The 23,743-nt window shown below is 50.1% G+C and overlaps 1 protein-coding gene across 1 annotated transcript in view; it reads right to left on the bottom strand.

The window, feature by feature from the left end:
* FBP1 (fructose-bisphosphatase 1) overlaps nt 1-21,976 on the bottom strand; it is a 35,909-nt gene extending 13,933 nt beyond the window's left edge. Inside the window, exons 1-3 of the mRNA XM_017547206.2 lie at nt 21,454-21,976; nt 3,477-3,639; nt 483-575 (exon numbers count right to left, since the gene is read on the bottom strand). Of these exons, the coding sequence (XP_017402695.1) occupies nt 483-575; nt 3,477-3,639; nt 21,454-21,623 (426 nt within the window). The 5' untranslated portion in view covers nt 21,624-21,976. The remainder of the gene's footprint in view (nt 1-482; nt 576-3,476; nt 3,640-21,453) is intronic.
* Between the last annotated feature and the right edge of the window lie 1,767 nt (nt 21,977-23,743).

The raw sequence follows: 23,743 nt of genomic DNA, 5'->3' as shown, positions 1-23,743 counted from the left end.
AACCTCCGCCTCCTGGGTTCAAGCAATTCTCCTGCCTCAGCCTCCTGAGTAGCTGGGACTACAGGCACGCGCCACCATGCCCAGCTAATTTTTTGTAGTTTTAGTAGAGACTGGGTTTCACCATATTGACCAGGATGGTCTCGATCTCTTGACCTCATGATCCACCCGCCTCAGCCTCCCAAAGTGCTGGGATTACAAGCCCGGCCAAAATCTCATTTTCTATCGTAAAAGGTTAGATATAGTTAGAAGAGTGAAATATCCTTCTCTTCCCACACATATTTTATCCTATATTCTCTTTCAACAACCTAATGGGTCTTCATCGTGCGATCAGTGCTGAAGCTCAGAACTTGAGACACTGATCTACTTAAGCCTCACAGAGTTCCATGATCTCCACTCTGTCTGCTCTGCCGCAGTGAAATAGGACTGGATGCTCAATCTTAACTTTCGGCTCCAAACCAAGTGTTTGGGATATCACATCTTACCTTTCTATAGATGCCAAAAATGGTTCCAATGGACACAAGGCAATCGATGTTGGAAGATCCATCAAGGGGATCAAAACAGACCACGTATTTACCCTGAGCACAGAAAAAAGAAATACAACCTTCAAATGTTATTGCAAGACACACTAAGGGAGTATACATTAGGGAGGAAGAATGGGAATTTAGGGGAAAGTTCAAAAACTGTGGGTCATATTTATTTATATTGTGTTATGGAAGGTATGAAATGGCATAGAGTGCACAGATACACACACATACACACAAACGATCATTAGAGAAAACGCCACTTGGGGAGTGCAGCGGAAGGCAATGGAACACAGGTAAGTCATGATTTCCTACACTGTTGATATAGTCGAATCGTAATTTTGCATTGAGTTTCCTGGCAGCCAAAAAAGAAAGAAAAGCAAGGTTAGTCATTCATTTTCCTTTATTTCTGAGGGGAAAAATAATTCCACAGGTGAAGCAGAGAATTTGCTGGAGTTGAGATCGACAAGAAACTTCTCATGCAGGTCTTAGAGACGCCCCTTGAGGTCGGGTTGCATAGAGTTTTCACCTGGCTGGGCACAGTGGCTCACGCCCAATCCTAGCACTTTGGGAGGCTAAGAAGGGAGGATTGGTTGAACCCAGGAGCTCAATACCAGCCTGGGGAACATAGAGAGGCTCCTTCTCTACAAAAAAAAAAAGAAAAAGTTCAATTAGCTGGGCATAATACTACATATCTGTAGTCCCAGCTACTCAGGAGGCTGAGACAGGAGGATTGCTTGACCCCAGGAGTTCGAGGCTACAGTGAGCCATGACTGGGCACTCCAGTCTGGGCGACAGCGTGAGGCCCTGTCTCTAAAAACAAAACTAAGCAAAACAAATCTCTAGTGTAAAGTTTATTCTCTGTAGGATTATTGCCAAGTTAAAAACGAGGAAACTGAGGCCAGCACAAGAAAATTAGATGCCAATTTATTCAGCTCCCTGGCGAAGTTCTGTGGTCCCGGGGAGAGGGGCCGGGGAAGTCATGCCTGACTCTGCTTAGGAGTGGGGTTTTATAGGGAGTGAAGGCGTTTGATTGGATTTGGAGAAACAGGATGTGGACGGGGTCAGCTGCTATTGGTAGATAGGTGGGATTTCCGGTGAGCGGGCTAAGTGCTGAGTGCAGAGGGGACTTCCAAGGATGGGGTGAGGTGCCGAGTGCAGAGGGGATTTCCAAGGCGGGTTAGGTGCAGAGTGCAGAGAGGATTTCCAAGGCGGAGCTAGACGATGGGCATATTCTGATAATGTAATTTTCAAGCAGGGAGGGAGATGGGCGTGTTTGAACTCCCGGCGAGGCAACCAGCCTTACTATCTAGCATGAGTCCCCAAGGAGATGACTGTGTGACAGTGGGGCGGCTGCAGTCTCCTGTTCTGAGTGGGGTTTTCAGCGGTGTGCGGGAGCGGGCTGGCATGGGCTCTCAGGCACTAACCATGCACGTTCTTCCCAACTCTGCCTTCAGTGACGTCACAGTGCTAAGCTTAAAACCAGCCATGGGAGAGTATTCACACCACTGACAGACACAAGTGCACATATCAGAGATATGTTTGTTTGCTTTGAGACCCAGTTTACCAGCACACCACTGGGAATTTTCCATCTCCAAATTAGCCACTTTCCGATGTGGTTTTTAAACGTCTGTATCAGATTAACACAATTCCCTGCCCGCTTGCTCTTAACCGACCACCCTCACTAATGCAGAAGGACCTGGAAACTGGAACATGGAAACCTGCCTGTCATGAAGGCCCGTGGTAGGAAGAGAAGTCTGGTGTGAGCAGCGGAGGATATTAAACAACAAATCTAAGCCATATGCCTAAAGCTCCCAAAGACCTTGAACGGCCCAGCAGAGAAAAACATGAACTTCGACTCTGGCATGTAACGCTATTTTAGGAATGATGAAAAACAAGCTCATCGGATGTGGCTCCTGCCGTCTTAATAGGGTGAGGACAGGCAGCCTCTTCATCTTCTCATTGTTTTTTTGTAACTCTACTCCTTGACTTTCCCAGTTCCTCTCAAACTGGGAAAGACAGAACTCCATATAATTGCACTTCTAATCTCAGAAGCTTTGTTTTTTAATTATAATTGTTGTTTTATAAAAGCTGGATATAGTCCTTCATTTAACAGTCTTTTTCAACAGTCATTTGCTGTTGGGCCCTCCAATGTGCCAGGCATCACGCTAGACACTGGAACACAGAAACAAATAAAATCTATTTCCTGCTCTCAAGAAGCAGAGACAAGCCCAGGCATGGTGGCTCATGCCTGTAATCCCAGCACTTTGGGAGGCTGAGGCAGGTGAATCACTTGACATCAGGAGTTCAAGACCAGCCTGGCCAACATGGTGAAACCTTGTCTCTACTAAAAATATAAAAATTAGCCAGGTGTGGTAGTGGGAACCTGAAATCCCAGCTACTCGGGAGGCTGAGGCAGGAGAATCACTTGAACCTGGGAAGCAGAGGTTGCAGTGAACTGAGATCACGTCACTGTGCTCCACACTGGGCAACAAGAGGAAAACACTATCTCAAAAAAATAAAAAGAAGCAGCAGCAGAGACAGACCAGTAGGGACTCCAATGCGTGCGTCAGCGTGGAAGTTCCAAGCAGTCTAGGTCAACAGGCGGTTCAGTGTGAAGGTCAGGAATTTGGTGGATGGGGTTGTAGTAAAAGACGCAGCCAATAGAAGCCAGAGTTTGGAGATCCTCAAACACAGCAATAAAAAGTTAGAAATGGAGATGAGTCCATGGGAGTCCACTGGAGAGAGGGCAGTGTGAGCCCCGGCAGTCGTCTGCACAGTGGCGCAGGGAGGATTCAAGAGCTGGCAGCGGTGAGGAGGAAGCTGTGGACTGACTGCAGGAGGGACCTAGGGGACTCCCAGAAACCCAGCTCAGCTAAACACGGGGGGTCAGTTATGACGCTGGGAAGAAAACCGGTTACATTCAAGCCCTTGTCGGGGGAAGCGCACACCCACCCTTTTCTCCGGTTCCACTATTATGGCATGTTTATCCTCTTCTGACACGAGAACACACGTGGCAAAGGATGACTTCAACATGTTCATGACCAGGTCGTTGGAGAGGACATCCAGCTTCTTCACTTGATCACCCGTCACGTTGGTAGAACCAGCAATGCCATAGCTACCGGGGACAAAAGCCACAAAAAATAAGCCATGACCACCGGAACACGTAGATGTGCCCATGAACCCACCAAACGTGAGTGTTTGTTAAGATGTGGAAGAAAGGGTTCGTGTCCTTTGCAGGAACATGGATGAAGCTGGAAACCATCATTCTCAGCAAACTAACACAGGACCAGAAAACCAAGCACCATACGTTCTCACTCATGAGTGGGAGTTGAACGATGAGAACACATGGACACAGGGAGGGGAACATCATACACTGGGGCCCATTGGGAGGGCTAGGGGAGGGAGAGCATTAGGACAAATACCTAATGTAGATGATGGGTGCAGCAAACCACCATGGCACGTGTATACCTATGTAACAAACCTGAACATTCTACATGTGATTGAACTTAAAGTATTTTTTAAAAAGATGAGAAGAAAGGAAGGAGGACACATGGCTTGGGAGAGCAAGGCAGGAAGGGCAGTGGTCCCTCTGGACAGACCCTCGAGAGGAGGAGATGCTATCATCTGCCTCTTTATCTCGGACCTGTCATGGTGCCTGCACGCCTTTGTGGTTAAATCAGTGTTTCTTAACTTTGTTTTCATTATGTTTCCCTTAGGAAGCTTTTTAGAACATTTTTTCCTCACCATACGCCCCCAAGAAATTTTTAAAATCTGTTTACTGAAGTATGTATATTAGTGCTCTCTACATAAAAAGTTTGAGGGTGTTTTTGGTTTTGCCCACAAAGAAGCAATGTTGGCCCCCAAAATGCAGGGGTTAAATGGATCAGTTAACAGACTCAGCAACCGAGGAAGCCTGGGTCGGGAGAACCCGAGCTGTGAGCCAAGCCAAGGACTTTTATGGCTTTATAACTAAAAAGACCCCAAAAGAAACAAAGCATCAACTGTCCCCACCACCTTAGTTTATAGAGGAGAAAACTCAGACCCCAAGACTCCTGTGGGCCTCCTCACAAAGGCAGGGTGGAGGGGAGATGCCGCCTCTGACTCCCAGGCCAGGGCTCTCTTGGCGACACTCTGGGCCCCTGGCAGGAGTCCAAGGGCATGGAAGTTGCGGGGATCCTGCAGTTTTCACTTTTTTTTTTTTTTTTTTTTTGAGATGAAGTCTCGCTCTGCCGCCCAGGCTGGAGTGCAATGGCGAGATCTCAGCTCACTGCAACCTCCGCCTCCCAAGTTCAAGCAGTTCTCCTGCCTCAGCCNAGATGAAGTCTCGCTCTGTCGCCAAGGCTGGAGTGCAATGGCGAGATCTCAGCTCACTGCAACCTCCGCCTCCCAAGTTCAAGCAGTTCTCCTGCCTCAGCCTCCTGAGTAGCTGGGATCACAGAAGCGCGCCACCATGCCTGGCTAATTTTTGTATTTTCAGTAGAGACAGGGTTTGACCATGTTGGCCAGGCTGGTCTTGAACTCCTGACCTCATGGTCCACCTGCCTCAGCCTCCCAAAGTGCTGGGAATACAGGCGTGAGCCACCGCGCCCGGGCCAGTTTTCATTATTTTTAGGCTACCTGCAACTCAGTAATTGTAGAACTCCCAGAATCCAAGTGGCTTGTCCAAACGCAGCCTAGCTTGTCCGACTTAAGAGAAGCGGCATAGCCTGGGGTTGCCCTGAACACAGAAAAGAGACGTCTCACAGGAAGGGGGCTTGCACAGAGCAAGGCAAGAAGAGTCCAGATGTGGGAAGGGAAAAAGATGGGACTTTGAAGACACCAGCAAGCGGCTGAAAGTGGGTGATAAGGGCACTCGCCTGGGAGCTGATGGTCCCTGCGTCAGTGGCTGTGACTGCTTCCTCTCCTGCATTTTCCCAAAACATAACTTGCTGTGTCTGGCTGGGCAAAACTGAGCTGCCCCTACAAACCATCCAAACCGGCCGAGCTGGTCCAGACCCACGTGAGTCTCGGGAGCTGGCTCCAGCTGTCTCCTCGGGCCCTCCCGCCAGCGCGTTGCCACCACTCCTGGTACCATTCCCTCTCCTGCCTGCACACCACGCCTCGCCCCACCAGCCCTCCCCCCGCCGCTTCTCTTTTCCGCCATCACTCCTGTTTCATGAGTGAAGACCAACAAGAGACACCAGCTTGGAACTGGACCCTGTGTCTCTGGGCTTTCGATTCTATTTCCACATGCCCTTTTTCTGACCCCAATGGTAAGGCCAGGGCCCATGGAGGAAGAAGGCAGTCAAAACCCAGGAGGCCAGAGGGACTTGGCAGGGCCCACCAGCCAAATGCAGCTCCCTCAGGGGCCCCAGTAGCAGCAGTGCTCTCTCCTTCCCAGTCCGAGCGTTCCACTGTCAAAGTCACGTCTTTATTATTTTTTAAATTTTATTTATTATTATTATTATTTTTTTGGAGACAAGAGTGTTACTCTGTCGCCCAGGCTGGTGTGCAGTTGGGTGATCTCGGCTCACTGCAACCTCTACCTCCCAGGTTCAAGCGATTCTCCTGACTCAGCCTCCTAAGTAGCAGCTGATTTTTTGTATTTTTAGTACAAACAGGGTTTCGCCATGTTGGTCAGCCTGGTCTTGAATACTTGACCACAAGTGATCTGCCCACCTCAGCCTTCCAAAGTGCTGGGATTACAGGCATGAGCCACCATGTCGAAGTCACTTCTGATTCCAGGGGACAAACAGCACCAATGGACGAGAAGGAGGGCTTCAAGGCAGAGGCCAGGGCTGAGCCTCAGCTCCCAGGCCCCACCCCCTCGCCTTCTCTGAGCCTCCCTCCCTTTCGCATGTGTCCAAAGAGGGAAGTGAGGTCTGTCCCCATGTCATCGAATGAGATGACAAACAGAAAAGGCTTAGCACTAATGGGCGCAACCCGACGGGGACAGCTCAGGGACTAGGGTGGGGGCTGGGCAGAGGGGCCGAAGGCACTGGACACGGATGGAGACTGAGGCAGGTACGGAAGGAAAAGCCTCTATCACACTTTGGCCCAAGTCCCATCTGCTCAGGCTCTTTCCTCAGGAACACTCAGGCCATGGTCTCTTTTACTCAAAAGCTTCCTAGACAGCTGTCTGAGTGCTCATTTATCCCACAGACATTCTCTGGGGACCTGCTGTGCACGGGGAGCTGTTCCAGGTGCTGGGGCTACAGTGCGGAACCCAGTAGATAAGTCCCCACCCTCATACAGCGTATATTCTATTGGGGTGAGACAAACAAGAAACGCATAATGAAATGTTTCGGAATGAAAAAGGTATGTCAGATGGTGGCAGGTGCTCACTATCATAAAACACAAATAAAATGACAGGGGAGGGAGACGAGAGGAGAGATGGTTAATTTAGACGGTCAGGAAGACCTCCCTGCAAAGGGAGCATTCAAGCTGAATGGTATTTTGAATGTTTTTCATAAGAATGGGAGGAAATGGGCCGGTACAGTGGCTCATGCCTGTAATCCCAGCACTTTGGGAGGTTGAGGCGGGTGGATCACCTGAGGTCAGGAGTTCGAGACCAGCCTGACCAACATGGTGAAACCCCATCTCTACTAAATATATAAAAATTAGCCGGTCATGCTTGTGCATGCCTGTAATCCCAGCTACTTGGGAAGCTGAGGCAGAAGAATCCCTTGAACCCGGGAAGCAGAGGTAGCAGTGAGCTGAGATTGTGCCACTGCACTCCAGCTTGGGTGGCAGAGTGGGACCCTGTCTCAAAAAAAAAAAAAAAAAAAAAAAAAAAAAACTCAATCTAAAAAAAAAAAAAAAAAAGGAAGGAAATGAAAAAGCCCTAAAGGAGCCCAAATAAGTCAGCTGGTAATGACCCCAGAGAAGAGCTGTATGTTAGCAATTTAGCCAAAGGAAAGAGTAAGTTCATTTTTCCCATATTTCCAAATGGAGGGGAGTGGGTGCTATGTGCACATTTGTACCAGTAATTTTGTAAAGCCTGAGGTCTTTTTCCTGTGATGCCTGGATCCAGGAAGCATCTAAATCCAGAAAGAGGAGACCCAGGGGGAGAAAGTCCTTGTAAGGCTGGCTCTGATTTGTGGTACACCTGAGCTAGCCCTGCCAGCCGGGGAGAGACAAGGTATCCCGTAACTGTGTCCCAAACACAGGGGCACCATGACTTGTTTCATGAGATCAAATGGAAGTAGGCTATTTCCTGATGCTCTGGACTACATTTCTGAGCTTGCAGACTCAGCAGTCGGCCAGATTAAAGCGAGGAGCAATTTCTGTTGCCCTAGATCATGTCCTGGCCAGGAGAGGTTACAGTCGGTGTCCAGGGGGAGACTTGGCAAACTAGGACCACCAGCCAGGCCTCCCCACTGCCACTCCAAGAGTCTCAGATGGCTCCTACCTTTGGCACACCAAGGAACCAACACGGAGAAGCTGAGGGCCACAGAAGTGGTACACTCTGTTCCCAATGGGAGACTTGTGGGGCCACAGAGCACTCTGCAAGGATGCATGGCACAGGGCCCTCCCCACCTGCACGGACGGGGCCACCTGCATCCGCCAAGCCACGCGGGGCCCTCACTGCCTGCATGAACAGGGTGATCTGCGTCCACCAGAACACACAGGGCCCTCCGCACCTGCACAGACAGGGCCGCCTGCATCCACCAAGCCACGCGGGGCCCTCACTGCCTGCACGGGCAGGGTGATTTGCGTCCACCAGACCACACAGGGCCCTCCGCACCTGCACAGACAGGGCCGCCTGCATCCGCCAAGCCACGCGGGGCCCTCACTGCCTGCATGAACAGGGTGATCTGCATCCACCAGACCACACGGGGCCCTCTGCACCTGCACGGACGGGGCCGCCTGCATCCGCCAAGCCACGCGGGGCCCTCACTGCCTGCACGGGCAGGGTGATTTGCGTCCACCAGACCACACGGGGCCCTCCGCACCTGCACGGACGGGGCCGCCTGTGTCCACCAAACCGACAGGCAATGGGCTCTGCCTGCTTCAGGTTTCCATGACACCACTGGGTGGTGACAGATGTGTTAAGCTGGTTCCTGCCGCTTTCTTGGGAACGCCCCTTCTCTTTACCCCCCCCGAAGGGTCCCTCCCCTCTTCTAGCAGGAAGGACCCTTCTCCAGCTGTCCTCCAGTTGTCCTTGAAGCATAAAAGACACATGAAGATAGATGACGGCGGGCCCCTTCAGCTCAATGTCATGTACTTTGCAACTTTGCTAAGACACCTTGCAGGGAGGCTTCTCCTGATTAACCCAGGCCCTATGAAAACCTTCCAGAAAAGTGCAGGGAAAAGATCCTAAGGTGGAAACAGTGGATCAAGAGAATAAATTCCCCAGCTACCGGCCAACAACGCTGCCACATTGACGGCAATGATGTCCGGTGTGCGTCATGTCCCTGGGTCTCCTCTGAGCTGAGCTGGCCGCACCCTGTGCTGCTCACACCGCCCTATGTCACTTCTGTCGGGGTTGCACGGCCACAGTGAGCAGTTAGGGCCAGACGCAGGCTCCAGCAAACCTCCGGCATCACAGCTCGGGGACCCTAAGAAAGGTTCAGATGTCCCGGAGGTAACACATTTCCACGGGTCAGTGAAAAGCCGCAAGCAGGCAAGGCCTCTGTGATTCTGACAGAGGAAAGAAGCCCTCAGAAACATGCCCGAGGAGCTAATTAGCTGAAGAGCACGTGCAGTTTATTTTCTCCATAAGCCTTTAGAAGCCCCCTTAGAAATCATAAATGTCTGCCCACTGATCAGTCATCATTCCTCAAAGGCCCTAAGGACAGAGTAACAAGAGCATTCACCTAGAGAAGTCGGGGTCACCTGCCTAGAGTCAATAGCAAGTGTGGGGCTCCGGTCCTAGTGAGACAGTCCTGAGCCCTAGAGAATGCAGTGGCTGCGATCCCCGGCCTGAAGTTCTAGAAAGACTCCAGGAGAGCCCAGCAGAATCAGAAGCCCGTCCTGCCTTGGAAGGTGCTTCCAGGAGGCAGCTATGAACCAGAGGTGATGATACCAAGTACCCTCAATGGGACGCGAGCGGAGCCTTGCACATACCACCTGGCTCCCTTCTAGATCAGCTCCCAATTTGCCGCTCTCTGGGGATGGGTAAGGCAGCAAATGGGGCTGCCGGGATATGGGAAACCATCAACAAAGCCTTCCCCAGCCCAGCTATGCCTTACAGCCAAAGGAGAGGCCATTTCTTACAGCTGAATCAGCCAAGACATGGGCTGAGCTGAGCGAGCTGTGAGCCTCTAGGTTAGCTCCCTTCCCCCACGTTCCTCCCCTACTCCTGCGTCCCCCGCTGCCAGAAAAGGAGTCAGTAGCAGTCGGGGGCTGATCACGCAGCGACAGGAGGGCAGTTTTGACTGAGCCAGTGACTTGATCTGCCAAGGAAATGTTTTCTGAATAAAAGTATCACAGAGGTGGCCAGGCATGGTGGCTCATGCCTGTAATCCCAACATTTGGGAGGCCAAGGCAGATGGATCACTTGAGGCCAGGAGTTCTAGACCAGCCTGCCAACATGGTGAAACCCCACATCTACTGAAAATACAAAAATTAGCCAGGTATGGTGGCACATGCCTGTAATCCCAGCTACTCAGGAGGCAGAGACACAAGAAGTACTTGAATCCAGGAGGCAAAGGTTGCAGTGAACCGAGATCACGCCACTGCACTCTGGCCTGGGCCACAGAGAGAGACTCTGTCTCCGAAAAAAAAAAAAAAAGTTATCACAGAAGGAAAAGGCAACAGTATGAGGTTTTCTCCGCCTTTTCTGTGTTGGGCCTAAGAGGAGAAATGCCAGAGCATACGGAGGAAAGTGGCTTGAGGCCTCCCTTGGGAAGTAGCAGGCAGAAGCGAGAGAACCGGCACCTGCTGCGGCCAGAGCACCATTGGCCGCCACTGCGGGCAACAGAATTTAAGTGCCCCACACATAGCAAGGAGGCCAGCCCGGCTGCGCAGAACCCCGGAGCCCCGAATCGGGGCACAGCGTTGCACAGATGTCAGCTACTTCCAGGCATGTGTGAATCAACAGCTGGCTTTCAAACCATAGCCAAAAATTCTAGGACATGCTTTTTTCTTTTTTTTTTTGAGACAGAGTCTCACTCTGTCACCAGGTGCCTGGCTAGAGTGCAGTGGCACGATCTCGGCTCACTGCAACCTCCGCCTCCTGGGTTCAAGCAATTCCCCTGCCTCAGCCTCCCGGGTAGCTGGGACTACAGGTGCGCGCCACCACACCCAGCTAATTTTTGTATTTTTTAGTAGAGATGGGGTTTCACCATGTTGGCAGGATGGTTTTGATCTCTTGACCTAGTGATCCGCCCACCTCGGCCTCCCAAATTACTGGGATTACAGGCGTGAGCCACCACGCCTGGCCTAGGACATGCTTTTAAATTGCACTGTTCCAGAAGACCCAGATATTTGATTTCTATATATATAAGTTGAAGCTGAGATTCTCCTGAGAATAGCAAAGAGAACAATGATGAGGAAACACTAATCATAACTTACACTATATTTATACCTACTTTAAAATCTCGTTCCATGTTATATCTTGATTTAAGTTTATAGAACAAGTATATAGTTACATGCAATCTATTGGGTAATTTTAATTAAAGGTTTTTGGTTGTTGTTTGCTTGTTTCTTTGTTCTGAGACAGAGTCTCGCTCTGTCACCCAGGCTAGAGTGCAATGGCATGATCTTGGCTCCCTGCAACCTCTGCTTCCTGGGTTCAAGCGATTCTCCTACCTCAGCCTCCCCAGTAGCTGGGATTACAGGTGTCTGTCACCACACCTGGCTAATTTTTGTATTTTTAGTAGAGACAGGGTGAACTCCTGACTTCATGATCCACCCACACTGGCCTCCCAAAGTGCTGGGATCACAGGCGTGAGCCATCACACCCAGCCAAAGGTTTTTATTTTTTTTTTTAATATAGAAAAAGCAGAGCTGATTAGCATGGGTCCTACTAGGGCCCCTCACAGATCCATGGTCAGTAAATAGACACAGCTGTTGATCTGGGGGCAGCTTCTGGAAATAAAACCACAGCTGCTTGGAGGAACTAATTCACGTCTCAAGCTTTAGCCTAGAAAATGGAAACCTGTTAACTGATTTGGGTGGTTAGGCAAGATAATTAAAGAAATGAGGATGGATCAGAGCCCAAAGCTGAAGACACCAGCCTCCAAGAGATCCTCCATGGTGCCAGGAGCCTGGAAAATGTGTGCAGGAGTGAGACATCAGCATCCATGACATCGCATAACCCGCGCTCCTGGGGATGGAGTGGGGAGGGTCTACTCTCTCAACCACCACTGAAAGAGGACCGGGAGAGTCCACAGGCATGGAAGATGACCTTTGTGGATGGGGCATTGTCTTCATGGCCTTAGGAATGGCCCACTCTCTTCTAGGAGCTGCTGGGAGGGAGGGCACAGACAGGGCTGCCACCCATGGAAATGCCACCTAAAACCCTGATCTTAGAGGACGGAGCCCAACCTGCTTTGTACAAGAATGTCAAGAGTGGAAGGCCTCTGAGCTCTGGCAGCTCACCCGTTGGGCCATCCTGAGGACAGCCAGCTCCCACGCACAGCCCTCCACCCGGGACATTCACAATTAGAAACTTACAGGCAGCCTGAGGTTTTTCTAGTGAGGTCTGAAGAAAAATCGCAGGGCACCGGCTAAACGCTGAGTGTATTCTCCAAGGGGACTGAAACTCTTGCATAAATGTGGCACACCTGGATGTGCCTCTGGAGGAAGAAAGACCTACCAGTTCTTGAGCCTGGAAACAAGAGTATTTTGTTCACCATGTATCCTTAGCCCCTGGAACAATGCGTACACATAGTAAGTTCTCAACGTGAATGAATGACTAAATTTAGAGGGTAATAAAAGGATCCAGGAATTGCTAAGATAATAAACTCCATTAGATCCAGTGGTATTGGTAATGCCTGCCTGCATAACCTCTACCATCCAAGACTCCCAACCCCGGAAAACACCCCTCCAGATTAGCATAGCTTCTTGGTAAAAGTGTGTTTGCTATAGGCCGGGCGCGGTGGCTCAAGCCTGTAATCCCAGCACTGTGGGAGGCCGAGGCGGGTGGATCACGAGGTCAAGAGATTGAGACCATCCTGGTCAACATGGTGAAACCCCATCTCTACTAAAAATACAAAAAATTAGCTGGGCATGGTGGCGTGTGCCTGTAATCCCAGCGACTCAGGAGGCTGAGGCAGGAGAATTGCCTGAACCCAGGAGGCGGAGGTTGCGGTGAGCCGAGATCGCGCCATTGCACTCCAGCCTAGGTAACAAGAGCGAAACTCCGTCTCAAAAAAAAAAAAAAAAAGTGTGTTTGCTGTGCAAACTTAGCATTAGACAAATGCAAGGGCACTTTCCCTCCACCCAGTTTATCAGGAAACTACAGCGTAATGTTCAAGGCCCCAGGCTGGGACTCTATACTCAGCTCTGCTTCGTGCTCAGCATCCTGGGAAAGTCACTTGGCATCTGTGACCTCTGGTTCATCTGCAATATGGGAATGTAGTGTGTCTGCTTCACAGTCTACAGAGAGGGGGATAACTGAGTTGATACAGGTAAAGTGGTCAGAAAAGTGTCAGTGCATAGGCAAGTGTGCAAGAAATGTTACCATTCCCACCCCTAAATCCCCTGGCATCACATGACCATGCGGAGAAGCAAGCATTCAGCACCAGAAAGACCCGAGTTCAAATTCTGCCTTTGCTTCGTACTGATGATGTGACCGCCATCAACTTGTGCAAAGTCCCTGAGTGGCTGTTTCTGGCCAGCTTTGTGGGGATGTTGGGTAATGCACATGGTGCACCGAGTTCACAGCGCTCCCCACCAAGGCTGACACATGGCTCTTAACAGAGCCCCACAGGCATCCACTAAGTAAGCCTCAGTTGACTTGGAGGTCTGGGGGAAGGGAAGGTATCTCTAAACCAGTTTTGCAGGCAGCATCTTGGAGGATGGCCAATATGGAACTGGAAAAAGAAAAAAAGTGCTCCAAGTTTACATTTGATAAAATCTCACTGGGGATACTATTTATTTGAGATGTTCTTGACATTTCGCTTCAATTTTACTCAAATTAGTTCACCCTGCAGCCCAAGTGGAAAAGCACCAGGCAGGGTTGAAGTTTCTGTGACCTTTCCCTTCCCAACCCCAGAGGCATGAAGGAGCTCTTCCTGGAGTTTGGGGAGCAGAATTCAACTCGAGAAACTGCCTATAATATCTCTTCTTTACTGTAAACCTCACTGAAAAGCTTAAAGAGCTCTTAGTCATTTTAGTTCATATGATGCGGAACACCTTAGAAGCATAGGTTAATGTGGCCAGTGCTTTGAAATCCTTGGAAATTTTTATTCCAGTTTAGCATTGTTTTCCAAGTTTCCAAATGTTTCCTCAAACAGAAGGAACCATTTCACAGCCACGGAGTTTGTGACGTTGAACATGCAGACTGGTGAAGATTGGGGGAGGCTGCCTTTCACAGCACCTCTAAAGCACTGAAGGACACAAGGGCTGGAGCCAGAGGCTGCCAGAACTAAAGCCCTCGAGGGCTGCCTGGATCTGCAACTTAGGACCATCTTCTCCCAAAGTCCCTGTGACTGAGCAACACCATTGCAGCAGCGACACTTCACACAGTACACAAAAAAACCAGACTCGGGTTCAGAACACCTGGCTCAACAAAAAGGGAGGGAGATTATTACTTAATTCTTATCACCAAAGTCAAAGGTAACACTGGCTTGTTATTGCTTGATCTCATGGTAATCAGGCACGGAACCTTGGCTGTTGTCCAGCTGGGAACATCCAAGGGCTCAGAAATACACTGAAGAAGAGGCGCTAGTGAGAGCTGCTTTCAAAGGTCACAAATACCTGCCTCTGCGTACATGCACGTGGGCCCAAATGGGCAAACAGGACGGCACGTGGCTGGCTGCGCGTCTTTTACGGAAATGAAGTCACAATTCACTCTTTGGTCATGTGGAGAAGAGAGTTCAAGAAACATAAAATAAATCTGGTAGAGTTCCTAAAAGCTTAAAGTCAAAAACTACAAATTCGAGGATAAGACTGAACATGTATTAGCTGACCTGTCATTCTAAAATCAGATCTGAAGCTCTTTATTACTTCTTCTGTCAAACAAGTGAGAGGACCCCATATTTTAAAGTAATTCTTCTGAGCACAGCATGAGTCTGATGGGAGGACATTTCCCGCGGCCACTCTTGTGTGCAGCATTGTTGTAATATGTCATGTGCTAGCCTGGACTCTCTCCCTGCTGATCGCATGCAGGCTACTACTGCTAAGGAATGAAGAACAAAATATTCAAATAAAAGTTTACCAAAAGGCCGAGCACGGTGGCTCAAGCCTGTAATCCCAGCACTTTGGGAGGCCGAGGCGGGTAGATCACGAGGTCGAGAGATCGAGACCATCCTGGTCAACACGGTGAAACCCCATCTCTACTAAAAAATACAAAAAATTAGCTGGGCATGGTGGCGCGTGCCTGTAATCCCAGCTACTCAGGAGGCTGAGGCAGGAGAATTGCCTGAACCCAGGAGGCAGAGGTTGCGGTGAGCCGAGATTGTGCCATTGCACTCCAGCCTGGGTAACAAGAGAGAAACTCCGTCTCAAAAAAAAAAAAAAAAAAAAAAAAGTTTACCAAAAAACCTAAAATAGCCTTCAGGAAAACAACGATATTAATAACATTGGTACCGAATTAGTGAACTCCATTCATCCTCATATAATTCTCTGAAGTTGAAAAACAGCTGTCTGCATCTTACAAGTGGAGAAAGAGGCTCAGCGATGTCACATCAACGGCCCAGTCCTCACAGACATTGAATGGCAGGGCCAGGACTCTAAGCTCGGCTCCACCTCTCTCCAGAACGTGCTCTGAAGCCCTGCACGTTTCTGTTCTGCTGAACTGGTCCAGACCTCCTCCTCTTTTCTCTGCCTCAGGGCAAGGGTGCCAAAACAGGCAGGCACATCCAGCTAGACCATCTCCCCACAGATCACCCTCTAGCATCTCAAGTTCAGCATTTCCGAAACGCTGGGATCATCTTCCCTCCTTCCCCGGACTCCGAAAGCCAGCTCCTCCTTGTTTTTGTTTCTGTGATGTTCTGTTTTGCGGTGGCACGGCTCTGCTCTCAGTCGCTAGAACCAGCGATTTCAGAACCTCCCTCATGGCCCTGCTCATCTAACCCATGCTCAGACTTCTTCCAGATCCTTCCTCTCCCCTCCAAAGCTGCAGCTCTCTGGCTACTCAGCTCACACCTCCCCCTTCCCACTGGTTTTCCCATATCCAACCTTTCCCTCTTCCACTGTACTTCCAGCCACACCTCCAGATCTGTCTCCAATCACACAACTGCCCCATTCAAAAACCTGTCAAAATCCTTGGTATCGGGCCGGGCGCGGTGGCTCAAGCCTGTAATCCCAGCACTTTGGGAGGCCGAGGCGGGTGGATCACAAGGTCAAGAGATCAACACCATCCTGGTCAACATCGTGAAACCCCGTCTCTACTAAAAATACAAAAAATTAGCTGGGCATGGTGGCACGTGCCTGTAATCCCAGCTACTCAGGAGGCTGAGGCAGGAGAATTGCCTGAACCCAGGAGGCAGAGGTTGCGGTGAGCCGAGATTGTGCCATTGCACTCCAGCCTGGGTAACAAGAGAGAAACTCCGTCTCAAAAAAAAAAAAAAAATCCTTGGTATCTCTCTTCACATACCCCCAAAAGTGTAAAATGTTCACCCTTGTCATTTGATGCTTCCCCAACGAACGCACAATTTCCCATCCATGAAACGCCCCACCATGAGTACTCCAAGCTCTGGTCAAATTGAGTGGGTAACTTTTCCAGAAACACTTTCCCACCTCAGGACACCTCCCTGCGTGACCGCCAGCCTGAACTGCAGTCCCGCCTCCAGGCCTTTTGCTGCCCTGTACGTGCCTATTCTTGGCTCTCCACCGTCCTTTGCCCCGAATTGTATTTTTGGCACTTCTATGAAAGCATCTTTCAAAACCTCTATTGCATATTCTAAGTGATTATGACAAATATTTTTTTCCTACAGAGTAAGCTCTGTGTTGCTCTCATCTTCTAGAACTTTGTAGTGGTGGATGTTCAGTAACATTTTGTTAAATTGAATGAAACCAGTGAAATCTTCAGACGGTGATTTGGAAATGGAGACAAAGGGAAGTCAACCGCACAAAACAAAAAGCCTTAAGCCACTGGAGGACCACTTTCTCCCAACGGAACGGCAACAAGGTGGACAACACTCGAATTTGACAGTGGAACCATGACTTCATCTGCTGGACTTCAGGCTGCAGACCGTTCTGGATCCGCACCGTTTCTCTCTTCAGAGCTGACAGCGGGAGCCAGAATCCCAGAGGGAAAGCTCACAGGGCACGCTTACCCAAAGCAATGGCTCCTTGGCATCTAAGCCTGAATTCGCATCAAAAATACAGCCTGGCCAACAGGCTAAACTCCGTCTGTACTAAAAATACAACAATTAGGCCAAGTGTAGTGGCTCACGTTTCTAATCTCAGCACTTTCGAAGGCCGAGGTGGGTGGATCACTTGAGGTCAGGAGTTCAAGCCTGCCCAACATGGCAAAACCCCATCTCTACTAAAAATACAAAAATTAGCTAAGTATGGTGGCTCACGTCTGTAATCTCAGCTACTAGGGAGACTGAGGAAGGAGACTCACTTGAAGCCGGAAGGCGGAGGTTGCAGTGAGCTGAAATTGCACCCCTGCAGCCTTGGCAATAGAGTGAGACTCCCATCTATAAATAAACAAATAAACTGAATAAAATCAAATACAAATACAAAAATTAGTTGGCCATGGCAGTGCACTCCTGTAGTCCCAGCTGCTTTGGATGTTGAGATGGGAGATCGCTTGAGCCTGGGAGGCAGAAGTTGCAGTGAGCTGAGATTGCACCACTGCACTCCAGCCTAGGTGACAGAGTGAGGCCCTGTCTCAAACAAACAAAAAAAAGTAACTAAGGGATGAGATTTAAGGTTTGGTGAATTTTAATTGATTTCTAAAAAATAAAGAGATGTGTGGTGTAGCCAAAAGAGCCCCAAGCTGGGGTTCCTGAGACCCCAGCCACAGGCCGTCACCTCGTCTTCCTTGGTCTCCGGGTCCTTTTCTGTACAACAAGGTGACAGACTAGGTGACTGTTGAGTCTCTTTCAGTTTGAAACTCAATGATTCCATGAACATTTTTATAAAAGCAATGAACGTTACTACAATAGCAACTTTAGGCTGACAGAGAGAGCAAGTGAGAGAAAAAACACCAGGCTCTGTGCTCAAACTCCTGATGCTTCCATAACGATCACGGGTAGCTTCCTAAACCGGCTGCAGTGAGGTTCCTGCAGATCTGCAATCACCCCATCCCTCTGGGTACGTGCTCTTAGAGGTCCAGTCTTCAGCACCAACAAGCTCTTTGCAGGCCTGTTCGTTTTTCATTTTGGATTTCAAAGCCTGGACTAAAATGTAAGTTGGGGGCCTGACTTGAGAATCATGCTACCTGCCTGATGACATGTGATACTGAGAATGGCCGAATGCTGAACTTCCCACGGGATCAGCTCAGCATCCAGTATCTAGCCCTCCCTGTCAGTTACCCCAACAACCAGGCAAGGACACCAGTTGCAAGGGTACAGCACCGTAATACCCAAAGGCTAGTAAAAACCTAAGTGCTCCAAAATAGAGAAAAGCCTCAGTAATGTGTGCAGGGGAGCAGCACACAGCAGTGAAAGAGGAGGCAGATGCAGATATCCTGACCATTGCTTGAATAATATTAAATGACAAAGTAAACTACAGAAACTTGTGTGAGTGTGATCCCATTTTGTCTGCTATTTGCTTATAGACATATGTAAATATGTGTTCATGTATAAACTCCTATGAGTATAAAAAAGTGTCTGGAAAAATAAGCAGTGAATTACTTATAGTGGATACCCCATGGGATAGATATGGGGTGGATTTCACTCTTCCCTTAGGTTCTTTTGAATGGTTTAAATTTTTGTCAATGAGTGCAACATGATAATATTTCTTTAAAACCTAGTATTCACAACTATCTGTTATAAAAGTATACATATCTGCCAGGCACAATGGCCCACACCTGTAATCCCAGGATTTTGGGAGGCCAAGGTGGGCAAAACACTTGAGCCCAGGAATTTGAGACCAGCCTGGGCAACATTGTGAAACCCCATCTCTACTAAAAATACAAAAAAAAAAAAAAATTAGCTGGGCATGGTGGCGCGTTCCTGTAATCCCAGCTACTCAGGAGGCTGAGGCAGAAGAATTGCCTGAACCCAGGAGGCGGAGGTTGCGGTGAGCGGAGATTGCGCCATTGCACTCCAGCCTGGGTAACAAGAGTGAAACTCTGTCTCAAAAAAAAAAAAATACAAAACCCCATCTCTACAAAAACAAAAAAATTAGCCAGCATGGTGGCACATGCCTATGGTCCCAGCTACTGGGGAGGCTGAGGTGGGAGCATCAATTCCGCACGGGAGGTGGAGGCTGCAGTGAACCAGGATCATACCTCTGCACTACAACCTGGGCAACAGAGTGAGACCACATCTGAAAATAAATAAATAAATTATACACATATCTTATGTAGCCAAAATTATCATGCTTCATCCAGGCCCACTATCAAAATCTCACTATCTGAGGTTCTGCCATCTAAGATTACTTAGAAAGTGGGACACCTCAGGCCGGGCGCAGTGGCTCACGCCTGTAATCCCAGCACTTTGGGAGGCCGAGGCGGGCAGATCACCTGAGGTCAGGAATTCAGACCCACCTGACCCATATGGAGAAACACCATCTCTACTAAAAATACAAAATTATCCAGGCGTAGTGGTGCATGCCTGTAATCCCAGCTACTCGGGAGGCTGAGGCAGAAGAATCACTTGAATCCGGGAGGCAGAGGTTGCAGTGAACCAAGATTGCACTATTGCACTCCAGCCTAGGTAAGAACAAAATTTCGTCTCAAAAAAAAGAAAAGAAAGAAGTGGGACACATCAAAACACATCTTGCATTTCTGAGTCTCTCTAGAGGTACAAAAGGTACTGACACATTTTTAAAACAGTATCAGACATGACAAGCTCTCTCTTTTTTTTTTTTTTTTTTTTTTACGGAGTTTCGCTCTCTGTTACCAGGCTGGAATGTGCTGATGCGATTTCGGCTCACTGCAGGCTCCACCTCTTGGGTTCAAGTGATTCTTCTGCCTCAGCCTCCCAAGTAGCTGGGATTACAGGCACCTGCCGCCACACTAATTTTTGTATTTTTAGTAGAGACGGGATTTCACCATGTTGGCCAGGCTGGTCTCGAACTCCTTCGAGTGATCTTCCTATCTCAGCCTCCCAAAGTGCTGGGAATACAGGTGTGACCCACCACATCCAGTGGACAAGCCCTCTTCTTAAAATATATCCGTGGTCCTCAAAGGCAGTTAGCACTGTGAGCCACCTATCCTAGCTGTAAATTAAAGTTTAAGATTTCCCCTGGGTATGTTTCTAAAGCAAAGAATCCTTAGGAATGTATTATTAAGAGGGGCCAGAAGCAACAGTAATGGAGTCATCACCTTCCTTAACATGCCTGCTTAATATCCGAAAATAAATGTGATCATACAACTCCTTTACGCGAATTACTTCTGCCAATTCACACTGTAGGATCAAAGCCAGACAGACGACCAGTAAGAGAAGGAATCTAGATTGGGGGATTGGGGGCAGAGGAGAGCTTTTTAAAATGGAGAAATGCATTCTGAACCAAAGTAGCAGGATTATATTTGTTCAGGTCAGCTATGAGCATCCAGTGTCATTTTTATAGCATACGTAAGTGTGGGGAATGTTAGAAGGTGTATGGACAATCTGAAAACCCAGTTATCCTTCAGTTAAAGTGAGGATCAATTAGCTAGAAAATACCTGTGCATACCAGCACAAACCAAAGGATGTTGTGTGACTTACAAAAAACCTCACAAGAAGGGGTCCTTTAAGTCACCACACCCCCTGACCCCTTGCTACTCACAATGTGATCAGTAGACAAACAGTATCTGATGGGCAGCACCTACCACAGGAGAACTTCTTAGAAATGCACAACCTCCTCACGCCTGTAATCCCAGCATTCTGGGAGGCCGAGGCGGGTGGATCACGAGGTCAAGAGATCGAGACCATCCTGGTCAACATGGTGAAACCCCGTCTCTACTAAAAATACAAAAATCAGCTGGGCGTGGTGGCGCGTGCCTGTAATCCCAGCTACTCAGGAGGCTGAGGCAGGAGAATTGCCTGAACCCAGGAGGCGGAGGTTGCGGTGAGCCGAGATCGCGCCATTGCACTCCAGCCTGGGTAACAAGAGCGAAACTCCGTCTCAAAAAAAAAAAAAGAAATGCACAACCTCAGGACCTTCCCCAGAGCTATGGAAAGAGGGTGCACATCTTACCAAGATCCCAAATGATTCCGGTGCCCAGTAACATTCGAGATGCACTTCGTGGCTCATTCACAGCCATTCTACAACTTTTGAGCTATCCATTAATTGGGCAGGGGCTGCACACACCGTCATCGCAGATGGGTAGGGGTTTTGCAGTTCTGAATGTTCCCTGTTTCTGGCGGCATGACAACTGTCCCAGCAAGGGGCAGCCCACGGGAGCTCCTCTGCACATGAGCCCCGCTGCTCCTAAGAGCTCTGGACACACAGGCGACCTCCTAGCCTGCTTGGGGTGGGGGAGCGCTCGCTCCTAACAGGTCTTGTTTCAGGTCAAAGAGATACTGAATTAGAAACCTGCCTTGGGACTCCAATTCCAGAAAGAGTGAAGGAGGGGAGAGGGGTACCAGAGAGTGAGCGAGAGGAGCGCTCAGACTCAGACGGACAGACAGAGGCTGACGACAGGTGGACCAGAGGGCCCAAGGGCGGCCCGCCGGGCAGGCTCCCCAGGTAGACAGACAGACAGGACGGGGCCCACGGCCGAGGCCCGACTCACAGGTGCGCGATGCCCGCCTTGCGCACCGCGGAGGAGATGGCTTTGACGGCCGTGCAGAGTGAGTTGAGCAGCTGGGTCAGCTCGCCCGTGCCGCGGGCCTTCCTGCCCTCCTCCATGACGAAGCGGGTCAGGGTGCTGACGTCCGTGTCGAAGGGCGCCCGGTCTGCCATGCTGTAGCCGGGCCGCGCAAGGAGCTGCAAGTGCGGGGGGCAGGTGCAGGCGGCAGGTGCAGGGCTGCAGGCGCGGGCGGAAACAGAGGGTGGCAGGCACCCGCTGCAGGTGCGGGGCTGCAGGCGCGGGGCTGCAGGCGCGGGCTGCAGGTGAGGTCGGCGGAACCTGGCACTAGGACTGACAGACCGACTGCAGCCCCCAGTGTACGCAGCGCTCGCGGTGCAACTGGGCCAGGCCGGGCGCGGGCGGGCGAATTGGGGAAAACTCTAGGCGCTGGATCGGCCCCCCGCCCCCAGGAACACCCTCGCGCCCCGCCTCCCTGCGGCCCAGACCGCGGCTCCGCCCGCTCCGATCATCCGATAAGGTCGGGATCCTCCCGGCCGTCTCCCAACCCCCGCCCCCAGGCACCCTGCCGCCCCTACGCTTCCTGGGCTGTCGCCCCGCCATCCCTCCGTGCCCGCCACCTGCACTGTGGAGCGAAACTCGGGCTATCGGTCGCCACTGGAACCCTGACAGAGACAGAGAGCTATGGCTGTTTCCTCCAAAAACATAAAACGGAAGTTCAGGCAGGTTAAGTAACTTGCTCAATGCCACCAGCTAGGCAGCGAAATCCCCAGGCTCCCGCCCCGTGTGGCTGTCCGCCCGCCCCCTGCCCAGGCCCTGTCCACCTGCCTGGCCTGTCACCTGGCTCTTCTGTCCCCACTAGGAGACACAGATTACTCGTTTCTTACCCATCTGAGGGCCCACGTTTGAATCCTCAATCCAGGCCTCTTCTCAAGATTCCTAGATTTCAAGAGCTATTGAGGACTTGAGTTTCCAAGATGTGAGTCACCCAGGGAAAGCGGTGACTGACAAAGTTCCCGGCTACCACTGGGAGACCAGAGGGCTCCACAGCCTGCATCCTGACCCGTTGGATGCTGATTCCGGAGCAGCATGTACTGAGCACCTGCTGTGCTGAACACTCTCCTACCTTCCGGGGTGGAGCCTGATCAAAACAGACAAAACTCCTGCCCTCTTCAAGTGTATGTTTTAACAAACATACAGTGAAAATAAATAAAGAGATAGATTCATTTGTTACATGCAACGTAAGTGGCACAGAGAAAAGCAAAATAGGAGAGGAAGACAGGGAATATTCAGGGGAGAAGAGGGTGAGCAGAGGTCTCAGTAAAAGCTTCTCTGAGAAAGGGAAATGTGAGCAGCAATGAAGGATGCGGCCCACCAGTGGAGACGGAGAGGAGAGTGTCTTCCTCACCGGGAGAGCCAGGGCACAGGCCCTGGGGTAGGAGAGTGTGTGTCAGGTTCAGGGAATGGCCAGGAGACCAGTTGAGCTGAAACAGCTAGCAAGCGGGTGAGGCGGGGGAGGGAAGGTCCAGTGGGGGGATGCAGGGGTGAGGTCTGGAGGGCCAAGTAAGGTTTGACTTTGACTAGGAGGAACTCACAGGAGAGTTTGCAGGAGAAGAGAGGCATGATCTACCCCGTGTCTTCATACTCCGGCTACTGTGTCAAGATCAGGCTGAAGACAGTGCCCACCAGGTTACTAGGAGCTACTGAGCCAGGTGTTAGCAGTGGAGGTGGTGGGATGTGGCTGGATTCTGGACATATTTTGAAGGTAGAGCTTATGGGATTTGTTGACAGATGAGATATGTGAGAGACAGGAGCTTGGGATGACTTAAGGTTTGAGGCCTGAGAAACTAGAATGAGGTTGTCCTCAACTGTGATAGGAAACACCAAGAGGGGCATGTGCTGGGGGCGGGACTGACAATTAGGAGCTAAGTGTGGGACCTGCTAAGTTTGAAATGCCTTCAAGACATCCAAGGCAATGTCAAGTAGACAGATTTATGCATCTGCAGTTCAAAGGGGAGATCTATGTTCCAAGTATAAGTTGGAAAAGCCAACTAGGAAAACCAAGAGATGGGACATCGAGGAAGCCGGATGAAGAAGGCAAGTCAAGCCGGGCTGACCCACGTGCCAAGCGCTGTGGATGGGGCAAGCAGGACGAGATCTGAAAATTGACCACGGGATTAATCACAGAGACCTGGGGTGCAGACTCCTGTGCCCAGGAGTGTCAGATGCGGCAGCAGTGGATGGGGGAAGGTGGGGGTGCCACCAGGAATGACCA

Source organism: Cebus imitator, unplaced genomic scaffold, assembly GCF_001604975.1.
Source record: "Cebus imitator isolate Cc_AM_T3 unplaced genomic scaffold, Cebus_imitator-1.0 Scaffold196, whole genome shotgun sequence".
Lineage (NCBI taxonomy): Eukaryota > Metazoa > Chordata > Mammalia > Primates > Cebidae > Cebus > Cebus imitator.
The sequence above is the reverse complement of the archived record's forward strand: the minus strand, read 5'-3'. Positions and strand labels throughout refer to the sequence as shown.